This window comes from Vulpes vulpes, chromosome X (genome assembly GCF_048418805.1).
Source record: "Vulpes vulpes isolate BD-2025 chromosome X, VulVul3, whole genome shotgun sequence".
In the NCBI taxonomy this organism is placed as follows: domain Eukaryota; kingdom Metazoa; phylum Chordata; class Mammalia; order Carnivora; family Canidae; genus Vulpes; species Vulpes vulpes.
This window is the reverse complement of record NC_132796.1, coordinates 97,683,105-97,709,759: the sequence shown is the minus strand read 5'-3', so window position 1 is coordinate 97,709,759 and position 26,655 is coordinate 97,683,105. Positions and strand designations below refer to the sequence as shown.

At 50.8% G+C, this 26,655-nt stretch overlaps 1 protein-coding gene across 1 annotated transcript; it reads left to right on the top strand.

Annotated features, from left to right (window-relative positions):
* Positions 1–5,980: 5,980 nt before the first annotated feature.
* Positions 5,981–15,752, top strand: APLN (apelin). Its single transcript, XM_072745016.1, has 3 exons — positions 5,981–6,347; positions 12,342–12,513; positions 13,176–15,752. Exons 1-2 carry the CDS (start codon positions 6,281–6,283, stop codon positions 12,506–12,508), a joined length of 234 nt encoding a protein of 77 aa, XP_072601117.1. The 5' UTR covers positions 5,981–6,280; the 3' UTR covers positions 12,509–12,513; positions 13,176–15,752.
* Positions 15,753–26,655: the final 10,903 nt, after the last annotated feature.

Here is a 26,655-nt window from a genome sequence, read left to right as displayed (position 1 = left end):
GACCTAGATCCTCATCTTGACTTAGCCATGAGCTTTCTGGTAACCTTGGGCAAGTCACTATTCCCTTGTGGCCCTCAGTTTCTCCATCTACATAACGAGGGAGTCAGGGCTGTTTCTGTTATGAGATTTCTCTGATCACTGGCCAGGCTCATCATTCCAGATGCCCTCTCCCCACTATACTTTTTACATCACTCCAGTAAAAAGCACCACTACACAATTGGGGCTGGATGACACTCACATCTTTTTGTTACTGCTGCTGTCAGTATTGCTCTAAGAACCCACTGGACAAGTTGTGATGATTTTGCCCAAATAAAAGTGTTCAAATCAGGACATGATATAGATCATAAACCCAGAGTGATTATTAACATGACTATGCAGTTCCTTTCTGCAATCAATGAACATTTATTAAGTATTTGCTTTGGAAACCAATACTGCTGGTGAGGACACAAAAATGAGTAAGACACAGTATTACTATTGCACAGTATTGGTAAGACATATACATAAATATCTATGAGAACATATAACATTTGTATAACGTTTGCCTCACTAGGAGACCCGAGCACTGTACCAAGTACTTTATAGGTGTAGATTTTTTTTAAAGATTTTATTTATTTATTCATGAGAGACACACAGAGAGAGAGGCAGAGACACAGGCAGAGGGAGAAGCAGGCCCCCTGCAGGGAACCCGATGTGGGACTCGATCCCAGGACTCCAGGACCATGCCCTGGGCCAAAGGCAGGTGCTAAACCGCTGAGCCACCTAGGGATGCCTATAGGTATAGATTTATTTAATCCTTCCAGTAACACAGGGAGCTAAGTATTAGCCCTTTCTTCAGATGAAGAACCTAAGACTGAGAAAGAGCAAATAATTTGCCCCAAGTTACCTATTTAGTAAGTGACAAAGCTGCCTTACTGCAGAACCCATATGCTTAACCATTATTGCTTCACTGCTTCCTCAATTCAAGACAGGATGAGTTCAGCCCTCTAAGTGCAAATAAAGTGAGCCTTCAAGAAGAGAACAGGACACTTGGAGAGTCCAATTCAGGAAGGTTAAGAAAAGCTTTCTTTCCAAAGTTTCTGGACCCACCTCAATAGCTTTCGCTGCTTGTTCTTTTGTTTCAAATTACACAAAGGCAAATTCCTTTGGATCTCCAGTAGATTTATAATGTGGTATACTTACATAAACAATAGTGCCACATCCCCCAAATACTCTTTCAATCCAACTGTGATTAACGTCTTTGAGAAGTAATTCCTATGATAAATTAGAAGCAATATTAAATAGACACATACTCTTTCTCAAGGTCAATACATTTTTACTTGTAATATTTTTAAAAGATTTTATTTATTTATTTATTCATTAGAGACACAGAGAAGCAGAGACATAGGCAGAGGGAGAAGCAGGCTCCCTGTGGGGAGCCCGATGCGGGACTCTATCCCAGGACTCCAGGATCATGACCTGAGTCAAAGGCAGATGCTCAACCACTGAGCCACCCAGGTGCCCCTGTAATATTTTTTAAGTGCAAATAAAGTGATATATGGGGCTAAAGATGTGGGAATATGCTTTTCAAAGCTCAGTGAGGGAAGAGCCTTCAGTGAAGGCTTTTGAAGTTAGGCAGGCCTGAGAAAACCTCTGTTGCCTCATCTGTGAAATGGGGATGATAAGGAATAGGACTACTTCATAGGTATGAGGGTTAAATGAATTAACATATGTAAAGCATTTAGAACAGGGCTTGACACATGGCACATGCTCAATAAATTTTAGCTATATTAGCAGCAGCAGCATCGGCAGCAGCAGCAGCATCTTTGGGGACAGGCAGAGAGGAATGGGCTGCAACAGGATCGAACTCTGTGGTTTCAGTGGCTGGACCCACAGGTTAAAAGTTGGGTTGTAAGTTGCCAAAGGTAATCCTTTTTTGCATTGACTTTGAAGCAGGGTGAGCTCTATTTAGAGCAAGTAAATGAAAGTCACTAGAGTATCTCCTGGCTCAAAAGGGCAAAGCTTGATAGTACCTTAGGATGGGATATTGTCTCCCAAAGGCCCCTATTAAAATGAATACCACACCCAGGAGGCAAAACCTCAAACCACCATCACACATTAACTCCCTGAATCAAGTACATTCATCAGATTGGCTCCAGCAGAGATCGGTGCTTTTGGGGAATAAGACAGTGAGCAGTTGTGATGGCTACTAAAAAGACTTGTGTGGATGGAGCAGAGCAAAGACAGCCTTTCCTTCTGGATCAGTTTCAAGAGGCCAGAGGTGAGAGGCCAGAGCCCTAAGTGGGAGGGGCATATCAGGAAGAAGAGAAAACTAACATTGAATAAGCAACTTTTGTAGACTAGGGACCACGCTGCTGAATTCTTTACTTGCATTATCTCATTTAATCTTGCAAGCATAATAAGGTAGGTACTATTACTACCCTCATTTAACAGCTGAAGAAACGGAGTCTCAGAGAGGTTAGATGACTTTTCCAAGGCCACACAGTTAACGAATGGGATAGAGGAGGTGGAACTTGAATTTGGTTATTTGAAGTTCCAAAAGCTGAGCTCTTTCTAATATACCACAGTGAACAGAATGCTGGATGAGTCAACTGAACGGCATTAACTTGTGGTGGTGACATAGGACGCTAAGCAATGCTGAATAGCTTGTGCATAGCAGTGATGAGGGTGACAAGTCACAGAGGGGCTTCACATAGGTCAGTTATCTCATCTTCGTGGCCAGTAATACACTGAGTCCTACCCTTACCCCCAGGATTGCTCCTGACTTTGATTGGAACCTGAGTCTTGTCCCTGACACCCAATCCTCATGTGCAACAATGCACTTCACACCTGTTTGCTACCTCGGGGCAGGAGAGTGGGGGAGGTTTAATGTACCTCCTCCTCACTCCTGAAGAAACGCCTTAAAACGTTTATTTGCTGATATTAACTCAATAGTCTCATCTTCCTTGAACAAATGAACAAAGGCAGCAGAGAGCTATGCCAGCAGTTATTCCTTCAACAAGCAGTTTCCAAGTGCCAACTCTATGTGCTAGGCACTGTCTAGGTACTATTGTTCCGGTGACCTTAAAGTCCAGTGAGTGGAGACAGATATGAAAATCGGTCATGAATATGAATGTCATGAGTATGACATTAAGAATATATGGGAGGGGCACCTGGGTGGCTCAGTGGTTGAGTGTCTGCCCTTGGCTCAGGTCCTGATTTCCGGGTCCTCGGATGGAGTCCTGCATCAGGCTTCCCACAGGAAGTCTGCTTCTCCCTCTGCCTATGTCTCTGCCTCTCTCTGTGTGTCTCTCATGAATAAATAAATAAAATTTTAAAAAATATGAGAGCCCATGGGGCTGTCAGAGTGAGCAATCAGAGTTGCATTCCTTGCCTCACATGCCTCTATACCAGAATGGGTATGCTGGTGGTGGACCCTCTCCACAGGCCCGCAAAGCAAGACATGCAAATATGAAAGTACTCCCAACTCATTTCAGGAGTAACTGCAGGTTACTGCAGCCATATGAAAGGTATAGCCACAGCTGTGATGAAGAGGGCAAAGTCTCTGTGGGCAAGAGTGGCCTGAAAAAGGAGGAAGATGAGATCTGGGACTGAAAAAATGGGTGCAATTTGGTTAAATGGAGAGAAGGATTAGATTAAAATATGATTCTCCCTTGTGTTCAGCTCTTTAAATCTTGCTTTTAAATGCATGCCTTCTATTTACTGAGTGCTACTTGCCTTGAACACTATTGTTTGCTTTTGTATTTTTTTTCCCTTGAGCATTTTGAAGATTAGGTAAAGTGGGAAAAAAGATTACAGAAAAAGGAAGAATGAATGAGGTGCTTTAACCGAGCACTGTCTGATAGAGCTTTCTGCAATGATTGGAAGCTTCTATTCTGTGCTATCCAATTCAGTAGCCACTGGCCACATGTTGCTACTAAGCAACTGAAATGAGGCCAGTGTCATGGAGGCAATGACTTTTTCAATTTATTTTAAATGTCATCCATTATCTACTGTATTGGAAAGCACAGCTCTAACTGCTTAACAAATAGCCCATTACACACCCTAGTAAAGGTGCGGTTAAATATAAACGCTTCTATTAACCTAGTTATGGGGGCACTCATTTGGAGTTGCACGGGCTTGATCAATCAGGGGCTGGAGGATCACGGTTCTTCAAAACGACCCTACAAGGGTTTATTCCCTATTTGCACTGTGCCTTCAGGTACTTTATCTCATTTAATCCCATTACAACCCTGAAGAGGGGAGGCTGGAGATGATCATCCTCATGAAATCCAGTAAGTAGGTGACACTAGTAAGGTCCTACAGCAGATAAGGGTGGAGACCAGAGGCCAGGTGTTTTTCCTCCTGATTAAAAGAGTCTTTCCAGAGGAAAGGCACCAGGGGAAATGATGTCATATTACAAACGCCCACTGCTCACAGCATAGGCCTTATGGATGATGTGCTCTGCTTCACATGTCTCTGCCTTTTTCCTACTGTACTGTGGCTAATGGGGCCATAGACTATTAACATGAACCCTATTTTATTCCCTTCCCACTGCCTTGATTGAAGCAATCGGGATGTTTTTTTCCCGAAGTTCATTCATATATTCAAAATTGTGTATTGAGCATCAACCTCGTCCCAGTCAGTGTTCTAGTTTTGGGGATACACCTGTGAACAAAGCAGAAATCCCTTTCTTGTGGACCTGACAGTTGTGGCGGTGGGGGGGGGGTATGGACAATAAATAAATCGTGTATATATTGGATTATTTCAACATTTTAAAAAGATTTTAAATATACCAAAGTATCTCACATCTCTTATGGCACACATACACACTGTCCTATTGTGTGTGTGTGTGTGTGTGTGTGTGTGTGTGTGTGTGTGTGTAAATCTGGATCTGCACTTAAAGAGTCTGCCTGGCTAGCTGAAATGTGGAAACACCTTTCGATGTAGTCTTTTAACATGTGTTGAGTGCCACCTATGTGCGGAGTCTGATACTGGGAACTTTGGAAAGATGCAGAAGAATGAGAAGACAAGGTCCTGTTTAGGGGGTTCCCAGCCCGGTGAAAGAGGCAGTCCCTTCCCTTAGGAGCTCCCAGACTATAAGAGCTGACAGTCTAGCTTGGGAAGGCAAACAAATTCAAGACCCTGTTACAAAGGGGAATCCCAAGTAGGGGCAAAATTAATGCAGCCTAGACTGTTCAGAGCTGGGTAGACTCTCTCCCTCATGATGATGGGGAACAAGAAAGGGGCACCCTAGAAGCTGCTGCTTGTCCCAACGGGCAAGGAGGAGGATCCTGGGGCGAGGGGGCAGCCCTTCCCGGATTACTGTTACCCTGGAGAGTCTTCTGGATGAGATGGGACTTGAGGTGCTGTTGCAAGAATGAATAACTGGGAGGCAGGATGGGGTGGGGTGGGCATTGCAGGTAGAAGATGCCTCCGGGGGCCCTGGGCAATTAAACAGTCTTGGGCATAAGCCTAAACAGTTAGGCCCAAGACAAACCCAGCTGAAGATGCAGAGGAGAAAGGAGGGCTAATGGGAGGAGGTGGATCTTGGCTGGGGAGTGGCAGAGGGCAGGAGCCTGGTCAGAGGTGGAGGGGATGAGTGGGAGCAGCCTGGGCCGAGTCCTCCCGGGAGTGCCCTGGTTCCTTGACAGCCATTAAGGAAGCGAGGTGAGAAAGGGTTAAGTGTGCCCCTCCACCGCCCCAAAAGCTTCCTGTGTTTGAAATCCTTCAGGTCTCCTAAACCCTCTGGCCCCGGGCCAGGCGGGCATTGTCCTGGGAGCGGTTGTGGGTTGTCAGAACAGCCCTGTCGCCTTTGTTGTGTGGCCACCTCGAGGTTCCCTCTCGCTCCCTGGCTGAGGCTGCAGAATGCGTGCTGGGAGGGGGGCGGTGCGGGAGGCTCGCTCCCTCTCCCTCTTCCTGGCCCCCCCTCCAGCCCTCCCGATGACCACATGACCAAGTGGGCTCGTGGCCAAGCCACAAGCTACAAAATGCAGCCCCTGGAGTGAGCGGGGAGCATTCTCGCTGGCAGCCTGGGCCCTGGGCAGTTGGAAGCCGCCGCCGAGCAGCCAGCCTCCTGGAAAGAGCTCGCCTCTGTCCCCAGAGCCGCCAGCCGAGGCCAGCTTGGCGGCGCTGCCCCCGCGGCAGGAGAGGAGGCGGCGAGCGAGCGCGGCAGCTGGCCAGCCTGCGGCGCAGCCCGGGAGCCACGCGAGCTCCGCGCCCGCCCGCACGCACGACCCGCGGCTCGCGCCTCTCCTCGCCTCGGGGCGCCCGGCCAGGGCTGCAGCGGCCGCCGAGGAGCAGCATGAATCTGCGGCGCTGCGTGCAGGCGCTCCTGCTGCTCTGGCTCTCTCTGACCGCGGCGTGTGGAGGTGAGTGCGTGCCCTAACACTCGCCCGCGTGCCCCTCGCCGCCCTCCTGGACCGCAGCCGACGCCCTCCCTTCCCTCCGCCCCCAACTCGCGCGCTCTCCGCCTCCCGGACCCGGGCACAAGCCGAGCAGGAGCAGCCACGCGCCAGCCGCGCCGGGCCGCAGACTGACTGACGGGGCGCCTTGGGCCGGGACCGGCCGGGGGAGGGAGGGGCGGTTGTGGGGGGTTGTTGGCGGGGAGGGTGCTCGGCTCGGTCTCAGGCATCACCCGCCGGGTGCCTCGCCCCTCTCCGCGGCCCCGCGAAGTCCGCGGAGCTGCCGGCCGCGGGCGTGCGCCCGGGGTCCCGCTCCCGGCACCCCACGTGGTGGCGGGTATGTGTGGGTGTGGGTAGGTGGGGGAGCATGTCAGACTCCCCATGGATCAATCAGTGAGTGAAGGGAGCTGACCTGAGCCTGGCGGGCTGGCCTCCCGAGTTGAAGGTTTTCCGGCCCCTGGAGGCTAGGGGCTGCGCGCCGGCCCGGGGTGCGGGCCACTCGGGATGATGTGCCAAGATGCAGACGTGACACTTGTTGCATAGGCAGGAGCGCGCGGTGGGGGCGGCGGCGTGGAGCCCAGCTGTTGCTCCTTTCAGCCTGCATGTGAGCAGAGGCAGGGCCTGGCCAAGCTGGTCTTCTCTTCCGCGCCCTGCGGTCCTATCTGCTCTGCTCCCCTGCTCCCACACAGCAGGCTCTCCCCACACACTCCGCGCCTCCCCAAGGACTCATTCTTCGATGTCCTGGCTCCGGCTTTTACTCGGCCCCAGGCACAGGCGCCCTTCACCTTAGTCCCCTTGTCTCCAGGCACCAAACCAGGAAGCATGAGCCTGACTGGACACCTCCATGCAATTCTGGGAGGGGAGACATTTCTCCCCCACCTGCCCACATCCCCCACCTGGCATACTTGGCACTAGTGCTCCCTTGCTCTCCCCAAACCTGGTCCCCACGGATGCCCTGGCAGCCCCAGCCCAGGCTGCCTGTTCCCTGTGTGTCAGTGTCTCCTAGGGCTGTCAGCTCCTACCTCCGCGTGCCACAGTCCTGTGATCTGGCTGTCACTGCTGCCTGCCTGACACACAGAAGGGGAAAGGCCACAACCAGGTAGACTAATGGCAGTGCCAGGGCTGGAGTCACAGAAAGGTGGGAGCAGAGGGAAGGAGAAGGCAGGGCAGCAGGTTTCCTAGATGAAGAGCATGGGGCCCTACTTACTTCCAGACCCTCCAGAGCAGGACGGTGGCCTGCAGCCCAGGAGCCTCTGAGGGGCCTGGCGGGGCTCCACCTCTCTCTCTTTGCAGGCTGCCTCCTCTCTCTGCTCTTGCCTTTTGGCACTGCCCTCGCCCTGGGAGCACTGCCTGGCTTCTCAGGAATGTACATTGATTGGCTCTGCCCCCCTTTCCTTCAGCTAGCTATCCACTGGTCTTCTTCAGGACCCAAGTGCTGGGTCAGCCTCTTCCTTGGTAAGAAGGGAGCAGGCTTTTCCTCAAAAACTCTTGTCAGGCAGGCAAACAGAGAGCAAAAGATATGAATGAAGGACACCACATGGGCCTGTCCTCCAGGCACCTACCATCCAATGCAGTTGGCAAGACGAGACACCCCACCCACATGACACCACCACTGGCAAACAGAACAGGGAAGAAAAAGTGGGTACAGCGAAGGCATCCCAGAGGAAGCTGGGGCTTCCTGATCTGCATACTTGGTGCTCCCCCAGAGCCTATGGGGGGACCCTTTGGCAACTGACCACCACTAGGACCCTTTTGGGGGTCCAGCTGGTTAAGGGAACAGCCAGTTTCAAGGAATGGAACACTGTGTTTGGCCCAGACCCCATTGCCTCTTGTTTTAACTCACCCTTCTTCATTAGATCATCTAGCTTCGTGCCCTTATGTGGGTAAATCTGTTGCCCTCACATTTTGCTTCAGCCTGGCACTGGACACTTCCAAGGCTCTCACTGCCGTCTCTACCCCATGACATCTTTAGGAGCCAAGGAGGGACCCTTCTGTGCAGGTGGCCACCAGCCAAGGGTCCAGGTACTCATGTCCTGCTCCTCCTGCCTCCTATCCTGGGACCCCAGAACCACCTTGCCCTCAGCCCAGACTTGCATGCTTTCCCCAGCCAGAGTCTCCAGTCAAAGTCCCAGGCCCAGGGGCACCTGGGTGGCACAGTCGGTTGAGTGGTCGACTCTTGGTTTTTGCTCAGGTTGTGATCTCAGGGTCATGAGATCAAGCCCTCTCACCCCCTCATCGGGCTCTGTGCCCAGAAGGAAGTCTGCTTGAGATTCTCTCTCCTTCTTCCTCTGCCTCTCCTGCGCGCTCTCTCTCTCAAATAAATAAATAGTTTTTAAAATAGTCCCAGACCTGAAAATCTTGCTTTCTCCACAATACACTATGTCCCGACTTGGAATGTCCCCCTCTCCCTTCACTGAACACACTCAAACTCCTCCACTGCCTCCTGACCTGGGATACACCTTGCTCTTCTGAGTCGGAGAGCTGCTGGGCCAGGGCCAAGTGTCCCTTGGTCTTTGTCTGAGCACCTCTCTCTCTCTCTTCCCCCTCACTCTCCCCTTCCTTTTCCTCCCCCTTCTCCCCACCTCCTCAGCCAGAGCTCCAAGCCTGCAGTCACAGTGCTAGTGTGAAGACAGCCTACTGTACCTCACCCTCTCAGGGAGGGGGCATCTCTCCTCTATCCCCAGTCCCTAAGCGCTAAGCACTCCTGTAACCTGAGTCAGGGCCTCTGGGGCAAAAGACTAATGCATGTGAAGTGGATGGCCAGGCTGCCAGAATGTGGTGTGTCCAAGGGCAGCAGAGCTGGCATGGGAAGATAGCTCCGGCCAAGGGGGAGACAGCGGTACTAAGCGGACCAAGGACGGGTGCCTCAATGGGAGAGAGCTGCCATATCATACATAGAACAGTGGAGGGGGCATAGTCAGCGGGGCTCCTGCCACAGCACCCATGTGGGCTTTGAAAGCAGTCACAAGACAGACTGGACGGCAAGAGGAGAAACAGGTGCGTCATTCCTGGTGAGGCTGGCATGTTCCTGAAAAGTCACACGCACCTCTTTGTGCATGGGCAGGCGGGGTTGGAAGTTTACATTGCACAACCATCAAACCCTGTCCACCCCTGGCTGTGGTGCTCCGTGGAGAGCTGCTGAGGCTTCCTTCAGGCTCTTCCTTCTGATGGCGCTTCAGGGAGCAGGGGCTCCAGGCCCTCTGGGCTTCAGATTCTTCCGGGGAGTTGCCCCAGCCTCCCTCTAAGTAGCAAATGAGTTAGAAGAGAATATTGAAGCATACTGAGGATGGCCCCCGTTTCTAGAGGGGAGATTCTTTGGGGCAGCCAGGACCTTTGCAGTGATGAGAATCAACAGCCTCTAAGTTGGACAGGATAAAGCCTGGGTTTCAGGTGTCAGCTTATCTCAGGGTGAACCAGACTCAGAATCCAAAGTAGGAGGAAACAGGTGGGTGATGGGATCACGGTGTGGGAGGAGCTACAGACGTCAGGCTACAAAGAAGACAGTGAGCCCCCCACCCGATGGGATGTAATGTGCCAGGGGCTTTCTGGGTGGCTGCTTTCCGGGGCTTGACTGATTGCTCAGGCAGCTCAAGGGAGTTTTCTACAGGCTTGAAGTCTAGATGTCTCCCGGGCCAGAGTCTGAGCCACTCTCCCTGTTCTCCATCCTGGTTCGCGGCCTTCCCCCACTTAGGGCCTTTCAACCCTAGCCTTCCCTCCCTTACTGCCAGCAACACTCACAGTCCTAAGTACTGAATATTTTGAGGTGATGTCCTCCCCTACCCTCTTCTCCATGTCCACTCTACCCGTGGGGCTGTGCCTGTGCCATCGGCCCACCCTCACTCACCCCCAGTAGTGGAGGGCATGGACTGAAGAACCCAAGGCCCCTAGGGTCCTTCCCTGTGCCTGGCCACACCCTCAGCATAGTCCATCCCACCCTGAGTATGACTCCTCATCATCATTCCTACCCCCCTCAGTTGTCAGGGAGAGCCTTGAGGGGACCCCAAAACACAAGGCAGAAGCTGTAGCACCTGAGTTTGGGAGTGGGGTGGGGAGGCACTTAGTGAAGGCCCTTCCCTCCTCTCTCCTTCCCCAGTCCAGCCCTTTTGCAAATGGCTTTATGACAGACAGAAGTGGCCTCCTGCCCTACCTCCCCCAAAGTGCGAATATAATTTGTGTTTTCATTGTCTCATTCAGGTGATGGGTTTTAATTCTTATTAGGGGATGAGCTGACACATTAACCTACCCCAACCAGAAGCACAGAAGTGTGGCTGGCAAGCAGTGGGATCCTAATGGGCCTGTGACTTTTCTTGGGGAAGGTGGGTGGAGGACTAGAGTGTGCGCATGTGCGCAGTGGGCTTGCGTGTCTGAGAGAGCAGCAGGCCCCGGGAGCCTGGGTGGGGAGGGCCCAAAGGACAAACCTCGCCTGCTTTTGGCCCAAGAGGAGGATAAATGCCTGGAAATTGTGTGCAAATGGAGGAGGAATCACTAGAGCCAAGGAGCCAACAGAGGAACCAGAGCATGGGGATGCTGGAGACAGGAGGAGGGAAAGGAAGAGCAGCCAGGGGCATGACTGGGGGGCTAGCAGCCAACGGGTGGTTATATGGAAACTGTGAGCTAGTTGTGGGGATGCCTGGATGGATGGAAATGGGGCTTTGGGGGCAGGGATACAGCTTGAAGGCAAATCCGGTGGTGTGGGAGGAGAGAGACTGGGATTTGTGATCACTGACCTCAGAAGCCATATTTCTGCAGGCCAGCCCTGGACTTGGCATTGCACAAGTTCCCTGCAAGTCCACCTTCTGCCCAACACCACCTCATCTGCCTGTTCTGCCTGCTTCCAGAGGCCAGGCGTGCTTCTGAAGTGCAAGCCCACCTTCTGTGGCTGTCCTGCAGCCTTTATGAGAGCCTCCCTCACTACACTCAAGAGCATCCAGCGCCACTTGGATTCTTTTGTCAGGCCTTGGCCTGGCATTTGGAGGCTTCTACTCTAAGCCAGATGTGGACAGATGTAGAGCAGAGTCCCAGAGAGTAGAAGAGAAGCCAACTGGAATTTAAATGGAAGGAATTTACATCAGACACAGGGTAGAGGTGTGATCTGGGGATGAAAGGAGACAGGGCATTCGGTGGGGAGGTGCCAGTAACAGTAGCCTACACCCCTCCTGATGCACAGACTTGCTGCTTCAAGTGGCCATCCACTCACTGGGTCACTCATTCATTCTGATAATATTTATTGGCCTCTAAATCTGGTCACAGGCTGAAGAGAACCCAGCTTAAGGCCCACAGAACCAGAGATGACCCCCCACCCCAGCCATACCCACAGGGACATGACAGGGAACAAGGGAGCCTTAGTGAGGCTGAAACACTGATGAGGTGCCCAGGGGTGAGGTAGGAGATCTCAAAGTGGGTCACCTGCCTATTGAAGGATGTCAGAGCACAATGACGTGGTGTTCTGGATTTGCTGTAAAATACTTCCACTAAGAAAAAAGAGAAAAGGGATAACTAATGCATATGTGACTCCATCTGGATAGCTGTTGAACCCGGGTGGTGGGTATGTGGTAGTAGGGGATTCATTTCATTGTATGCGTGAAATGTTTGAAGTGCATCTGTGACAAGGGTGCCATGGGGAGTTATTGCTTGCTGTGCCCTAACCAAGGACAGACATATGCTCCAGATTGTACCCCCCCCCCAATGATGTTCTAAATGAAGAACACATTTGTGCCTGCCAGAAACATGGTAGAACTGCCAAAAGGCCATAAAGTCAGTTCCATAAATTACAAGATATGAGTAGTAGGTTTGGCCCAGGCCAGTGTAAAAATTGCAAACTGTTCACCAAGATGGAAGATAAAACCAAAGGGAAGCTTCAATGAGTACTACCTCGTGGAGAGGTTGCCCCTACCGTGAGCCCGCAGCCCTCTGTCCATTCGCATCAGCCTCCCTAGCTAACAGGCTTTCCTCTTCCTGCAGGGCCGCTGCTGCAGCCTCCTGACGGCAAGGGGCTGGAGGAAGGCAATATCCGCCACCTGGTGCAGCCCAGAGGCTCGAGGAACGGACTGGGGCCCTGGCAGGGCGGTCGGAAGAAATTTCGCCGTCAGCGGCCGCGCCTCTCCCATAAGGGCCCCATGCCTTTCTGAAGCAGGTACTTGAGCCTCTCTCTAGTCGGTGGGCAGCGGAAGGAGCAGGGGAGGGAAAGCCAGGAAGTTGAGTGACCCTGCTGCTTATTGCTGGCCAGACACCTGCACCAAGCAGTTCTGGGCCGGCACACAGCGTAGGGGCTTCCAGAGTACCCATCTTACTCCTGCATTTTACACATGTGGAGACCAAGGCCTGGAGAGGAGCTGGCCACCTGGGGCCAATCTCCACCTGGGGTTGCGCAGGCTGGCCCACTTGGAGAGTTCTAGAAGTCCTGGGTGGCCTTGAGAGCTGGAGAGGGGGGCCTCAGGGTATCCTAAACATGTGCAGGGTGGATCTTCACCAAAGAGGGGAGAGGGAGGCAGAGAGCCTTGCAGGGGTGGCGGGCGGGCAGCAGGCAGAGAACAGAAAGAGAGTTGCCCAGAGCCATAGGAAAGAAAGAAAAAAATGCAAGCAGTAGCAGAGAAAGACAGGCCTGCTTTCCCCTGTGGCCGGGCCTGCTGTCTCACCCCTCTAGCCTGGACAAGGTGGCATCAACTCCCGGGCCTTGGGCTTAGGTTCAGGGTTGTGGGGAGAAGGGAACAAAGGCTGTCTCCTTTCCTTGCCCGGCTGGTTCCTTTGACCTAGGACATGCCAGTGACTTCTCTCTGGTCATTTTTGTCTCTTTAGGATGGAAGGGGCCCCCGAGTCGCCGCCTCCTGCAACTCTGGCTACTCCATAGATTGGTCTGCTTCTCTGGAGCCCTCACTTCCACTCGCCTCTCTTGTCGCACCTGTCCTCGCTGCTGATGGTCCTAGCTCTTCTCACCCACCGGCTTCCCCAAAGGCACAGTCCTGCCTCAGCGATGATTCCCTTTGTCTCCCATGGATCCGTTCAGCCCCTCTTCCTGGCCCTTCACTGGACTGACTTTGGAGACCAGGCTTCCCCTTTCTCTGGTCCCTACCTCTCTCCCATCCTGCAGCCCAAGCTCCGCCCATAACCCTTCCTGCCTCCTGTGTGCCTGGGAAGGGGGGGTGGTGCTGCGGGGGGGGGGGGGGGGGGGGGGAGGCCACTGCCTTCTTCAATGGGCTCCTGCCAGTCCCAGGCTTTGGAGTTCCATTGGCCCTTCACCCAGCACGGAGGTGCCGGTTGGAAGGGCTGAGGCATTGCGACGCAGACGGGGTGCTTGGGGGGACATTGCAATGGGGCTCGGTCCTCTGGCAAAAGGGAGAGGGGAAAAGCTTTGGAGAGGAGGAAGACTAGCTGCTGTGGCCATTTCCCCAGGCCGTGTTTGGCTTAAGGAAGAAACAAAGGAGAGGGGCTGTGAAGTACCTTGTCACCTCTGTCACCTTTCTTTGTCTCCTAACACTGCCCCTCACCCCACCTCCCAACTCCCTCCTTCCCTTGCCCGCTAGTTCAAGCTCTCTCTCGCTTAGGAGCTAAAGCCAAGCAGGGGTGTTTTTTGCCAAGAATCACAGAATGTCAGAGCCAAAAGGAACCTTGGCAATCACTTTGCTCAGACCCCTTAGGCAAACTCCTGCGAAAGCAGGCCTGGAGAGGGTCGGTGATCTATTCAGGGTCACAGCTGAGCCAGAATGAGGACCCAGGTCTCCCTGCTCCCACTTGATGATGTCCTCTTCCCTCTTGATGATATCTTTTCACAACACATTAAGTGCCTTTCTTGGGGTTGGGGCGGGCGGGGCTGAGAAGGAGGGGCAGCCATGAACTGCCCGGTTGTGGGGGGACCCAGCTGCTCCCGCCTCCCTGGCCTGCCCCTGCCTGTCCTTCCCCAACCTGCGTTGCAAAGGTCTGGTCACTGGTCAGCTGCCCCACCTGCTGCACTTCCAGAGCCTTGGTATTCTCATAGGGGCCACTCAGGTACTGAGGCTTTCACTCCAACCCCTACTGACACTGGTTTCTGGGAGCCAGCAGGGAGCCTTAATTGGCCTTCCCTTTGCATTGACCCGACCTTCTTTCCCAGTGCCCTTTCCTCCTGGGAGGGGCCAGGGGCAGAAGAACGAAGGAGAGAAGGAAGGAAGGAAGGAAGGAAGGAAGGAAGGAAGGAAGGAAGGAAGGAAGGAAGAAAAGAGGGAGGAAGTATAGGTCTGAGCAGGCTGCCTTCTCAGAGACCTCCCAGGAGGGAGGAAAGGGGAGACAAGAGCCTGATGGCCATCTATGTATGTGTGGGGACAGGGGGAGTCAGGGCCCTCCGAGTCCCACAATAACCCCGACGTTGCCTAACTGCCTCTCCCCCTCACCTCTGCTGCTGCTAATGCTGCTGCTGCTGCTGCTACTGCTGCTGCTTCCAGGCCCACCCTGAGGAGCCAGCTGGGCACCTGCTTCCCCCACACCCCGTGGTCTGGATGTGGGGACTGGCCAGGGTCCAGAAAGCCTCTTCTGTCACTGATGCCCCCACCAGGGACTGGGCCTTCTTTCCCCTCCTCCTCTCTGCGTCTCCTGCCTCATCAGCTGCCAGGCCCCCTGGGGAGAGGGGGTAAGCTGGTAAAGTCCAGAGACACAGGGCAGAAGGGGGCAGTTGGGGGGGGGGCTGGGGGCCTGTCTTATTTAAAATGGTTGTGTATGATTCTTATACTAATTTATACAAAGATATTAAGGCCCTTTTCATTCAGAAATTGTCCCCTTCCCATAATTGTGTTCACTGTGTTTGTAAAGATTGTTCTGTGTAAATATGTCTTTATAATAAAGAGTTAAAAGCTGACAATTCACCCTTTCTCTTGGAGGTCATGTTCAGGAGGGGCATTCCTGTCCCCTGAGGCCCATGGTTGTCCCCATGCCCACATATTGCACTTGCACGGAGGTAAGTGCCTACATCCCAAATCGATTCCAGGTCAAATGGCCTCGAACCAATTTGCCACAAACTCCTAAAAGGAATCTCTGCGCTTAATGACTGGTCCACATAACATTCAGCCTGCTTTTAAGTGTTTTGGTATCTGTTTGGGTGTCCTTCCCCGCCCCCCTTCAGTGTCATTTAAAGCTTTTTACGAAGCAATTGATTTAAGGACATTCTGGTTAAAGGTGGGATTCCCACTAAAATTTGTTTTATATCCTTGGTGGGTGTCTTCTAATTTTATCTACTTCTGAACACTTTCAGGACTTTTTAGCCAGTTTGCCTTTCTCGAAAATCATTGTTTCCTGCAATAAGTACACTTGGTAATGACTTTGTATGTATCATTTTATGTTTCACAATATAGAGCTGCTTGATGAATGAGAAAGCCTGAAAAATAAAACGCAAGGAGTTCAATACAATTCTGCCCCATCTGTCTCACTTCTTCACGTTTGCTGTCGAAAGGCCAGTATCTTGCCGAACAGAGAGGAGCATGGGTACATGCTAATTTGGTTAATCAACTCATTAGGTGCACACAGGCATACACAATGCAGAGTACAACCCAGTGAGGAGACATAATCATCAAAAAGGTGCATTTGATAAATCTTGTGGGATATTCTACAGATTTGACAAGTATTCGGGGCTAGAAAGACATAATTTTTAAAAAATAGAAAGACATAATTTTAAGGAAAGGTCTGCAGACAAACTTGCCAAAAGGCCATAAAACTGCTCAATAGGAAATAAAATAGAAAAAACAACTCACAAGCATACAACTCACAATCATTGACAAAATGCTGCAGATTGCGACATAGTGATTTAAAAATATGACATTATGCTGGAAGTGCCTCTTGGGAAAATTGGTACAAAATGCCTTCTTTCAAAATTACTACTTTGACTTTTAGGCAAACTAGTCGTCAGAGTGACTGGTTAGGCAAAGAGGTTTTAGGTGGGCTGGCTTCATGCTGATTGGTCTGTTACCTCCCTAATCACCCCCCAAAGCTCTAATTTTCCATGAAACCAAGGAGAAGGGGGGTGGTGGCAGGGCCAGAGAACTTAATACCGACCCAGGAGTGTACAGCCCTTCAATAGCTTTCAGAGCTCTTTTTAAAAATAACTCATTTTATCATCCTAATGACTGGATGACACAGTCCCCCAACTCCTGTTTCACAAGTGAGAAATGAGAAAATGGGCTCAGAGTGGTGAAGCCAGCAAGTGAACCTAGAATCTGGACTTTGAATTCTAGAAGGCAAATTATTTCTATGGTACTATAGAAGTTTCCCCAATTACAGGGAAGACTGAAGTACAAAATGTGTCTGGTATTCTCAGTTTAAGTGCAGAAGAAGTAGATGGCATGGTGTAGACTGGTGGCATCACTCACACTGCCTCCAGAGGTCCAATCGCATTTGCATAAGTTGGCAGGAGGACAGTGGGCAGTGAAGGTGAGGACAGGACAGGGAGCAGCCACCTGGGTCCTCTGGGCATAGGTAACTCACTGGATGCTGGTCACAGGTGACTGCCAGTCTGATCTTCTTGGGGCAGAGAATGAGGGAAAGGTGAGCTGATAGCCTTCTGGGAAGGTAATTAGACATCAAATCAAAAGAAGGCAGGACATATGGGTTGCCACCCTTTGGCAATATCTTGACCAAATAAACACAGCAAAATCAGAATAGAGGGTTGTTTTGAAAATGCAGAGGTAAAGAGAAAAAGGCACTCATTTAACTGTTCCTGGACGATGAGTCCTAGACCAGGAGGTTGAAGGGTGGGGGTGGGGGACAGACAACTTGAGAAACAACAGGGGGACTTCAAGTCCCCCTGGAAATGAGGCGGTTTCCAAAGTGCCAGAGATTCGGGGGGCAAACAGACCCAGGCCCAGACACACGACTTCTTAGGCACCCAGAGGTGGTGTCAAATGAGCCAGAGCCCTCCAAAGCCTAACATCTCAGACTCTCCCACAAGCCCTGGCTGACTCGGTACCACCAACTGGGGCTGGGCTCACCCACTGTGGAGGGAGCTATGGGGCCTGGCCCATAGCAGCCATTCTGAAGTACTTCTATAACTTTATTGTTCGGGCCCAAAAGTTCTTCAACTGAATTGCTCAATCCAACATTTCTTTCTGACCAGCGTGAGCTCAGGCCAGCTAACCGTGAAAGGCAACAGCAGAGAAGACTCACTATGTTCCGCTCCCAACCCTAGAAGGGGCTGCAAACTCAGCCAGCATTTCCCTGGAACCCCCAAATGGAAGGCCTCTCCATTTGAAAAGGCCATTTTTCCTGATATAACTGGCCAGTGCCCACAAAAGGAGCCCAGCAAGGGGCTTCCCTCCTAATGGCCCCCCGAGGTCTTTAGGCAACGGCCAGAGCCGTGTCCAGAACATGTCCTTGAATATTTCAAATCAGGGGTCAACAGACTTTTTCTGTAAAGGGCCAGGTAGCATTTTTGACTTTGTGGGGGCCATTCCATCTCGGGCTCGACTACCCCAGTGAGTGGTGCTAAAGCAACCACGGACAACATGTAAATGAATAGATGTAGCTGTGTTTCAACCAAACTTTATTTATAAAAACAGGTGGCAGGTCACAGTTTGCCAAATCCTGTCTAAACTCTGCCCTTGAACCTTTGCCTGGGGCCTGAAGAGAAGACTTACATTCTCCAGTAGGATCTAGAATGAAGGGAATTTCATAAACTGATTATGAGCTGGCCTCTGCGCCATGCTAATCTGATAATAATCGTACTGACAAAGGGCTTTCAGTGGAAGGGGAAGTCTGGGTCAGATCAGGGTTCAAATCCCAGTGTCATTGTTCACTTATCTGTGAGAACTTAAAAGGCAGTGTCTTGATCTGCATGAGCCCTGTTTCCAAATCTGGCAGGATGCTCTGCCTACTTTTCAAGGCAGTGGTCAAATTTGAATGAAATGATGCGGGGAAAGTGTTGGGCAGCGTGCCCAGCCCATGGTACAAGCTCACTAGCAGGAGCTAATGTTATCTCTGCTAAACCTGCCTCTAAACCTGAGAAGTGGACAGGGTAGTCATCATTATCTCCAATTTATAGAGGGGGGAAACGGGCTCAGGGAGGTCAAGTCACTTGCTCAAATTCAGAGCCAATAATTGACCAGTCAAGCCTCAAATCTGGCTCTGTCCTCACCTAGGGTCAGCTGTCACGCTCTCACTAGGGGTCTGCTTCCCCACTGTGAGTGTGCCTTGGCCCCTGGAAGCTTCTGGTGTCCCAGACAACACATTGGGCCTCCCTAGGGACAGACTGGGCCCTCAGCACTTTCCTCTGTGGCAGTGATAGTTCTTGAAGCACTTGCGATAGGATTTCCAAGCCAGGCTCATTCTCTGGGAGGCTGACCTGGCCCTTTCATTCCTCTCTACACAAGGCCAGGGGCCCAGAAACCCAAGTCCCAGTCTTGAATCTGCTTCCACCCAGGGCTTGTTGGGTAGCTTGGCAAAGTCTCTCCTTCGCCCTTTCTGGGCCTCTGCCTCCTCACCTGCCCTTGAAGTGAGGTCTCCTTGAAGGTCTCCTTGAAATGAGAAGCACCTGCTTGTTGGGGTCCCAGCAAACAGCGAGGATGCTTCAAGCCACCCTCCAGAGGGAATCCAGGGCCTGACCTAAGGACCTGTAGTGGGGAGCTCTGGGAGACGAAATGGACATATAGCAGGAAATGGGAACCTTGGCCAGTGAGGAAGGCCACCACTGTGTTATGCAGGTCCGTACAACCTTCCCTTGGTCCCAAAGGCTGCCATAAAGTCCATTTTGTACTTTTTTTAGAATGAAAGCAAAATGCTTTCTAATCTCCCCTGGGTGTAGCCTAGCCAGCCCAATGGCCTGAAACTAGAGGTTTAGCACTCTGGAGCCTAACGTCATCTTGGCCAGTAACTGGCTGTGTGGCCCTTAACAGGTTAGTTCATCTTTAGGGAGGCTCCCAGTACCCCCTCATCACCTATTATCATAGCTCAACAATCTCTGCTTACGCTACCTCAGACACACAGAATCCTAGAAGAACAAAGCTGGAAGGCAAGTGGGAGGTCATTCAGTCCCCCAGTGGGACTCAGAAAACGAAAGTGGCTCATTTAAGGGCCACAGATAGGTGGTGCGAGCAAACATGCTGGAACACTTCCTACGGGCCAAGCCCTGTTGGGACATCACCTGTCCTGACTTCATCTCCATCACAAGTCGATTTTCTAGCTGAGGAGTCTAAGGCATGGAGAACCTAAGTCTATCTGAGGACCCTCTGTGGTGTGTAAAAACGAAAGAGAAGGCACTTTATTTTTTTTTTTGATACTTTATTTATTCATTCATGAGGCACACAGAGAGAGGCAGAGGGAGAAGCAGGCTCCCCACGGGGAGCCCGATGCCAGACCGGGTCCTAGGATGCAGGGACCACGACCTGAGCCCTGAGCCGAAGGCAGATGCTCAAGCACTGAACCACCCAGGTGCCCCAGGTGGCTTTATTTACTTATTTTTTTTGTATATTTTTTATTGGAGTTCTATTTGCCAACATATAGCAAAACACCCAGTGCTCATCCCGTCAAGTGTTCCACTCAGTACCCGTCACCCAGTCACCCCAGCCCCCCGCCCACCTCCCTTTCCACTATCCCTTGTTCGTTTCCCAGAGTTAGGAGTCTCTCATGTTCTGTCACCCTCTCTGATATTTCCCACTCAAAGGCAGTGTTGAAATGCAAAGCATTCAGTCAAGGGCGGCTGTCACTTGTCACCTCTGGGGAGGACTTCACTCTAGCGCCCCCAGGCCCTGGACGGCAGAAATGCTGCATCTGCAGGACCAGGGGAGATGTGCCTCCTCCCAAGTCCAGGTTTCCATAAAGGCAGTCTCTGGCTCCCTCCCCAGCAAGTGTGGGGACAGGGGCCAGTGGCTGGGACACAGTGATGAGGTTTCATCCCCTGTCTGTAGGTATCCAACCTTGCTCAGAGCCTAGAGTTCTCTCACCTCCTTCAGAGAACTCCCAACTCCTGGAGTGTGGGCAGGGTGGGAAGCTAAGGAGAGATACGCAAAGCAGAGGCAAGGATCCCATGGGGTAGAGAGAAGCTGGAGGAGGGGTTTTGTGAGGGAAGCTCACCACTCAGCCCCTTCGCCTCCATCAGAGATCTCAGACACTGCTTCAGCCAGAGTCCCGGGCTGATTTCCTTCCTTCCCCACCCGACTGTGGACCACCTCCCACCTCAGCCCCATCTCCCTCCCTGCCTCATCCCCTCTCCCAAACTGCCGACAAGCTTCAGGTCCCATGGCTTGTGCAAGTTTCTCCTGAACCGAGACTAACGTTTTCAGAACTCAAGCGTAAGAAAAGCCCATCTTGCATCTTGCCTGCCCTTACCCTGTGTGAGCATGAGTGATTGTTGAGGAGGGACAATAGAGGAGACTTGCTCCTCTCTTTGTCCCTGGAAGGCTGAGGGGAAAGATGCATGGGGTAGTGTGACAGCCCTTGCTGCCTGTGGCTTCCACCGTGCCCTCTGTACCCCTTGCTGCACCCTTGGCTCCAGCGTTTGCTGTGCAGGACTGGGTTTTCACCCACAACTTTCAGGTAGCAGAAACTGGGAAGGTCTCAGCCTAAGGTACCTCTTTCCCCTTTCTTGGAACTCTTCTAGTCTATCCAGGCTTCCCTTCCCTAGCCACCCCCCACCCACCTCTCCAAATCCTCCAGGTGCCAGCCAACTCAGCCTCCCCCAGGAAATCTTACAGGATGCTCCTCTACTCTGAAGGTCATGGCAGGTGATGCCCGGATGGGAAGCTAGGTGTGTCTCCCTCCTAATCCTGTGTGCTTGCCAACTATACTCTTTCTTGCCAGACTGCTCATGGCTGTAACCACAGTGGAGGTGACAATGCCCACAGTAATGATGACCAGGGAATATAATGGTTGTGCCTTCCAGCATGGGATCTGGAAAAAAAAAAACACACAGCAAACCCTGGCTCCTCTAAGTACTAAGCCTGGGCCAGTTGTATTGTATCTAAAATAGAAATCGTTTGACCCTCAACTCTATGGTCAACTAATATTTGACAAAGCAGGAAAGACTATCCACTGGAAAAAAGACAGTCTCTTCAAGAAATGGTGCTGGGAAAACTGGACATCCACATGCAGAAGAATGAAACTAGACCACTCTCTTGCACCATACACAAAGATAAACTCAAAATGGATGAAAGATCTAAATGGGAGACAAGAATCCATCAAAATCCTAGAGGAGAACACAGGCAACACCCTTTTTGAACTTGGCCACAGCAACTTCTTGCAAGATACATCCAAGAAGGCAAGGGAAACAAAAGCAAAAATGAACTGTTGGGAATTAACCAAGATAAAAAGCTCCTGCACAGCAAAAGAAACAGTCAACAAAACTGAAAGACAACCTACAGAATGGCAGAAGATATTTGCAAATGACCTTTCAGATAAAAGGGCTAGTATCTAAGATCTATAAAGAACTTCTTAAACTCAACAGCAAAGAAACAAACAATCCAATCATGAAATGGGCAAACGACATGAAGAGAAATCTCACAGAAGAAGACGTAGACATGGCCAACACGCACATGAGAAAATGCTCTGCATCACTGGCCATCAGGGAAATACAAATCAAAACCACAATGAGTTACCACCTCACACCAGTGAGAATGGGGAAAATTAACAAGGCAGGAAACCACAAATGTTGGAGAGGATGCGGAGAAAGGGGAACCCTCTTGCACTGTTGGTGGGAATGTGAACTGGTGCAGCCACTCTGGAAAACTGTGTGGAGGTTCCTCAAAGAGTTAAAAATAGACCTGCCCTACGACCCAGCAATTGCACTGCTGGGGATTAACCCCAAAGATACAGATGAAGTGAAACGCCGGGACACCTGCACCCCGATGTTTCTAGCAGCAATGTCCACAATAGCCAAACTGTGGAAGGAGCCTCGGTGTCCATCGAAAGATGAATGGATAAAGAAGATGTGGTTTATGTATACAATGGAATATTACTCAGCCATTAGAAATGACAAATACCCACCATTCGCTTCGACGTAGATGGAACTGGAGGGTATTATGCTCAGTGAAATAAGTCAATCGGAAAAGGACAAACATTATATGGTCTCATTCATTTGGGGAATATAAAAATTAGTGAAAGGGAATAAAGGTAAAGGAGAGGAAATGAGTGAAAATATCAGTGAGGGTGACAAAACAGGAGAGACTCCTAACTCTGGGAAATGAACAAGGGGTAGTGGTAGGGGAGGTGAGCGGGAGGTTGGGGTGACTGGGTGATGGGCACTGAGGGGGGCACTTGGTGGGATGAGCACTGGGTGTTATGCTAGCTATATGTTGGCAAATTGAACCCCAATTAAAAAAAAGAAAAAATAATAAAAAAATAAAATAAAATAGAAATCGTGAGGCTCTTGGGTGGCTCAGTTGGTTAAGCATCTGCCTTCAGCTCAGGTCATGATCTTGGGGTCCTGGGATCAAGTCCTGAGTGGGGCTTTCTGCTTGATGGGGAGCCTGCTTCTCCCTCTCCCTCTGCCATTCCCCCTGCTTGTGCCATCTCACTCTTGTTCTCTTTCAAATAAATAAATGGATAAAATCTTTAAAATAAAAATAAATAAAATAGAAATCATAATCCATAGCTTCCTTACAGGCTTGTAGTAAAGCTCAAGTGAAGTTAAAATGAAGTTAAAATGTTTGGTACACTGAAGAGTGCCATATTTGTGTGAACTGGGAGAACAATGCACACTTTCCAGTTTGCCCAGGAAAGTGCTTTGTCACATGCAAAGTGCCATAGAAATTCATTTCCCAACATTCAACAAATGATTGAGTGCCTACTATGTGCCACTTCTCTTACCATCTGGTGAGGAAGATCGATGTTATTCAAAAATCACAAGGGATATCTGACTGTAGCTGTGGTAAAGGCTCCGGGAGAAAGCACAGGGCTCCAGGAAGGTTTATTATAGAGAGACCTCTAAGTCTAGTGTGGGGAGGGGGTTCAGAGAGGCTTTCTTGAGGAGAAGTGGCGGCTGAGACCTCAGGGTGAGTAGAGGGTAAGCAGGAGAATGGGAATTTCTGGCGGAGGGAGCCTGCGCCTGAATCCAAGCGCCAAGAAGGGAGTGAGCAGGAGTGATTTATTCTTAAACCCATTTCACAAACAGGGCGTGGGTCCTGGCAGGGGCTATGACTCGAAGAATGAGAGGTTCCATTGAACTCCTTTGTGCCCGCTGATTCTCTTCCAGGCCTTGGGCAGAGCTAGAGCAGGGGCCTGCCATGGGACCTAAGACGTCCTCTTCCAATAACTTGCCCAATGCTCTCTCAGGTTCACCAGCTGGATGGGAGGGACCGAGGCTCCCACCCACAGAAGCGGGTGGCTAGGTGCACCTGGGCCAGCTTGCAGGCTAGAGAGGCACTTTGAAAACTTCTTAGACGCTCCACTTTCCCTTCTCTCTGCCTCCCTTTCTCCTCCAGTTAGTTCCCTTAGTCTCTGGGTGAAATTCACTGGGAGAGAGCATGAGAGGCTGCCCCCTGCTGGCCGATACTGGGGACTGCAGGGACTTCTTCCTGCCTGAGCCGGGCCTTGGTCTGGACCATTGAAGGGAAAGAAGCTCCTGAGGTCAGCTCATCTGTACCATTCTGCAGGAGCTGTGAGAACGAGCAGACCGAGGTGGGTGCAGAGGGGAGGCTGATCGAAGTTATTCGAAGCTAACTCTCTTAGTTGCCTCTGCTGCATAATTCTGAGTCTGTGAATGATCTTCTGGGTGTGAATGTATGTCTCATGACTTAAGAGATCGTGTGGGTGCAAGGGTGTGTCTACATCATGAGTGTAGATGGGCTATGTGTGTGAGTGTGTGCACACTGACTGGGGCAGGTACACATCTTTGCTCCAGGATTTGTACTGTATTACAGTCTGTGTACATGCTAACTATGGTTGTGGGTGATGCATGGTGTGTGTGGGGGGAGAAGTTGCCAACCAAGGGTACCAGGGGTGAAGTTATCCAGCTTGTGGTTGCAAAAGGCAGCAGCTGTCCCTCTAAATCCAAGCCAGGCTCTCTTTGCATCTGTACCAGATGGTCCTAGGCTATCTGGCTCTTGGGCTGTTCCAAGGAATATTTCTTTGTCCCAGCCAGAGTACCTTGCTAGCAGGTACACACCTACATCCTCACAGCTACTGGGGGAAATCTTGCTGCTTTTGGAGGCAATAAGCAAATTTGATTTCTGCATGTGCTCATGAGAGAGGCCTGAAGTGATAGTGCAGGCTTCCTGGATGTTTTTGGCCTGCAAACATTCTGAGCAGTCAGTGCTGATCATGCCATGCTGCTTCTTGAAGTTTTTTAATGGCACCCCTGTCCACTCCCCACATTGCCAATATACATATATATTTTTTAATCTGGAGCTTCAGGAGACCATGACTTAGGGTATTTCTCTAGTTCTCAAGCCTGACAGGAGGGTGTTTTAAGCCCTTCTTCCTAACCCCTCCAAATGCCAAGAAAATGTTAGTCCACCTTAGTAGTCTCAGCAGGCAAAATTCCTTGGTGAGGCCATCAGCCATCAGTTAAATACTGGAGTCATTAGGTTGGGTTCAGAAGTATCAGATCAGAGTCTAATGACTCCCTTGGGCTTTACCCAAAGGCCCAGCTTTCTGAGTAAGCTCAGAAGTAAGGAAGCTATGGAGGATTCAAGTTCAGGTTCAAGTGAATGCTCAGGAGCAGGCCTAGCCTTGTCCTTTGTCCATGGGTGAGGCACACTGGCCACACCCACAGCATTTCTAGGAAACACCTTCTTCTGCTCCCTGGGCTTTGGCCTCAGCTCTTCCTGAGAGAAATGCAAACTGGGGGAGCCGATTTCCGATTTCCACAGGTGACTGCTGGGCGGAATCCCTCCTCTGTGGCCAGCTGGTGACTTGCCCTTTCCACCTTCTGTCCTCCCCATATGCCCTGAGGATTGCTTGATGTATGATCCAGGGGAAGCTGCCCTCCCAGTTCTACCACTTGGTAGCTGCCTCACTCTCCCCCTCTAAGCTTCACCTCCCTTATCTATAACATGGGGGTGATAATTGTATCTCTTGAGTTGTCTTGAGGCTCAATTAAGACGCTGAATCCTAAAGCGCTTGGGAAAAAAAAAAAAAACATTGTTGGAAGCATGCAAGGGATGAATGTAAAGCTCTAAGGTGCTCTCCTCAGTCAGCTCCCCAGTGGGGCAGTCTCACTCTTGCCAGAATCCCTGTTTTCACTTCCAGCGTGCTCAGGTCGATTTGTAAACAACAATCACATAGGATTCCAGTGTTGGCAAGAACCTCTGTTGAGCCATCATTAGATCAGATAAGCTAATATTTGTTGAGGACTTATTATATGCTAGGTACTGTTCAAAGTGTGTTACATATATTATTATACTCACTTAATTCCCACAACCCCATGAGCTATAAACTCTTATTATCCCCATTTTACAGATGAGGAAACCAAGGCTCAATAAGCTTCAGTAAACTGTCCAGTCACATAGCTAGTCAGTTGGGCCAAGATTTGAAGCCTGGAAGTCTGGCTCCAGAATCCATGCTCTTAATCATTGTGCTCCATGAATTCTACGCGGTCTTCGCTGAGCAGTTGTTTTTGCCTCTGCTTGCATACCTCCAGTGGTGGGGAGCTCATCACTTCTCAAGGTAGCCTGTTCTAGCTGTGGCTGCTAGAATCTTCTTGCAAGCCTTTGGTGATCCAGACCACACAAAGATCTCAATTCCCTGAAGACTCAAGCAGGAGGAAGGCTACAGACAGAAGACTACAGAAAGCAAATGTTCTTCCTGTACCCCAACACACCCAGACCCTCTGATCCCATTTCCTTTGGCTTGCCCACACCTTCTCCTCAAATGGAGATTGAAGCAGGAAGTAAGGTGGTTCCCTTTGCCTCACTATCCCTCTTTCAGCTGAGGAGAGTGAGTGAAGTATAGGCATTCCTATACGTAGAGCCCAGGACATACACAGTGCTCATTGTATTAATAGGCAGTCAATAAGGGGTGCCTGGGTGGCTCAGAAGGTTAAGCATCTGCCTTTGGCTTGGGTCCTGAGATCAAACCCCATGTCAAGCAGGGAGCCTGCTTTTCCCTCTCCCTCTGCCTGCTGCTCCCCCTGCTTGTACTCTCTCTTACTCTCTCTGTCAAATAAATAAATAAAATCTTTTAAAAAAAATAGGCGGTCAATAAATCCTGAATGAGTAAGTGGACAAGTGAATGAAGAACAGATTCACAGCCTCCTTTCCTGCTAACCTCAAGCTCCTGGAAGAGTTACTTTTGCATTGTGCTTTGAGATCCTTAAAAGCAGCATTTCCATGGTAACGAGGCATAGCCTGCCACTCTTCAGGGCCAAATTCTTTCCTGTCTCATTGACTCT

Coding starts and splice junctions, on each gene's coding strand:
- APLN (XM_072745016.1), top strand. CDS start 6,281: ATGAATCTGCGGCGCTGCGTGCAGGCGCTCCTGCTGCTCTGGCTCTCT. Junction 6,348..12,341: donor TCTGACCGCGGCGTGTGGAG/GTGAGTGCGTGC, acceptor CTCTTCCTGCAG/GGCCGCTGCTGCAGCCTCCT.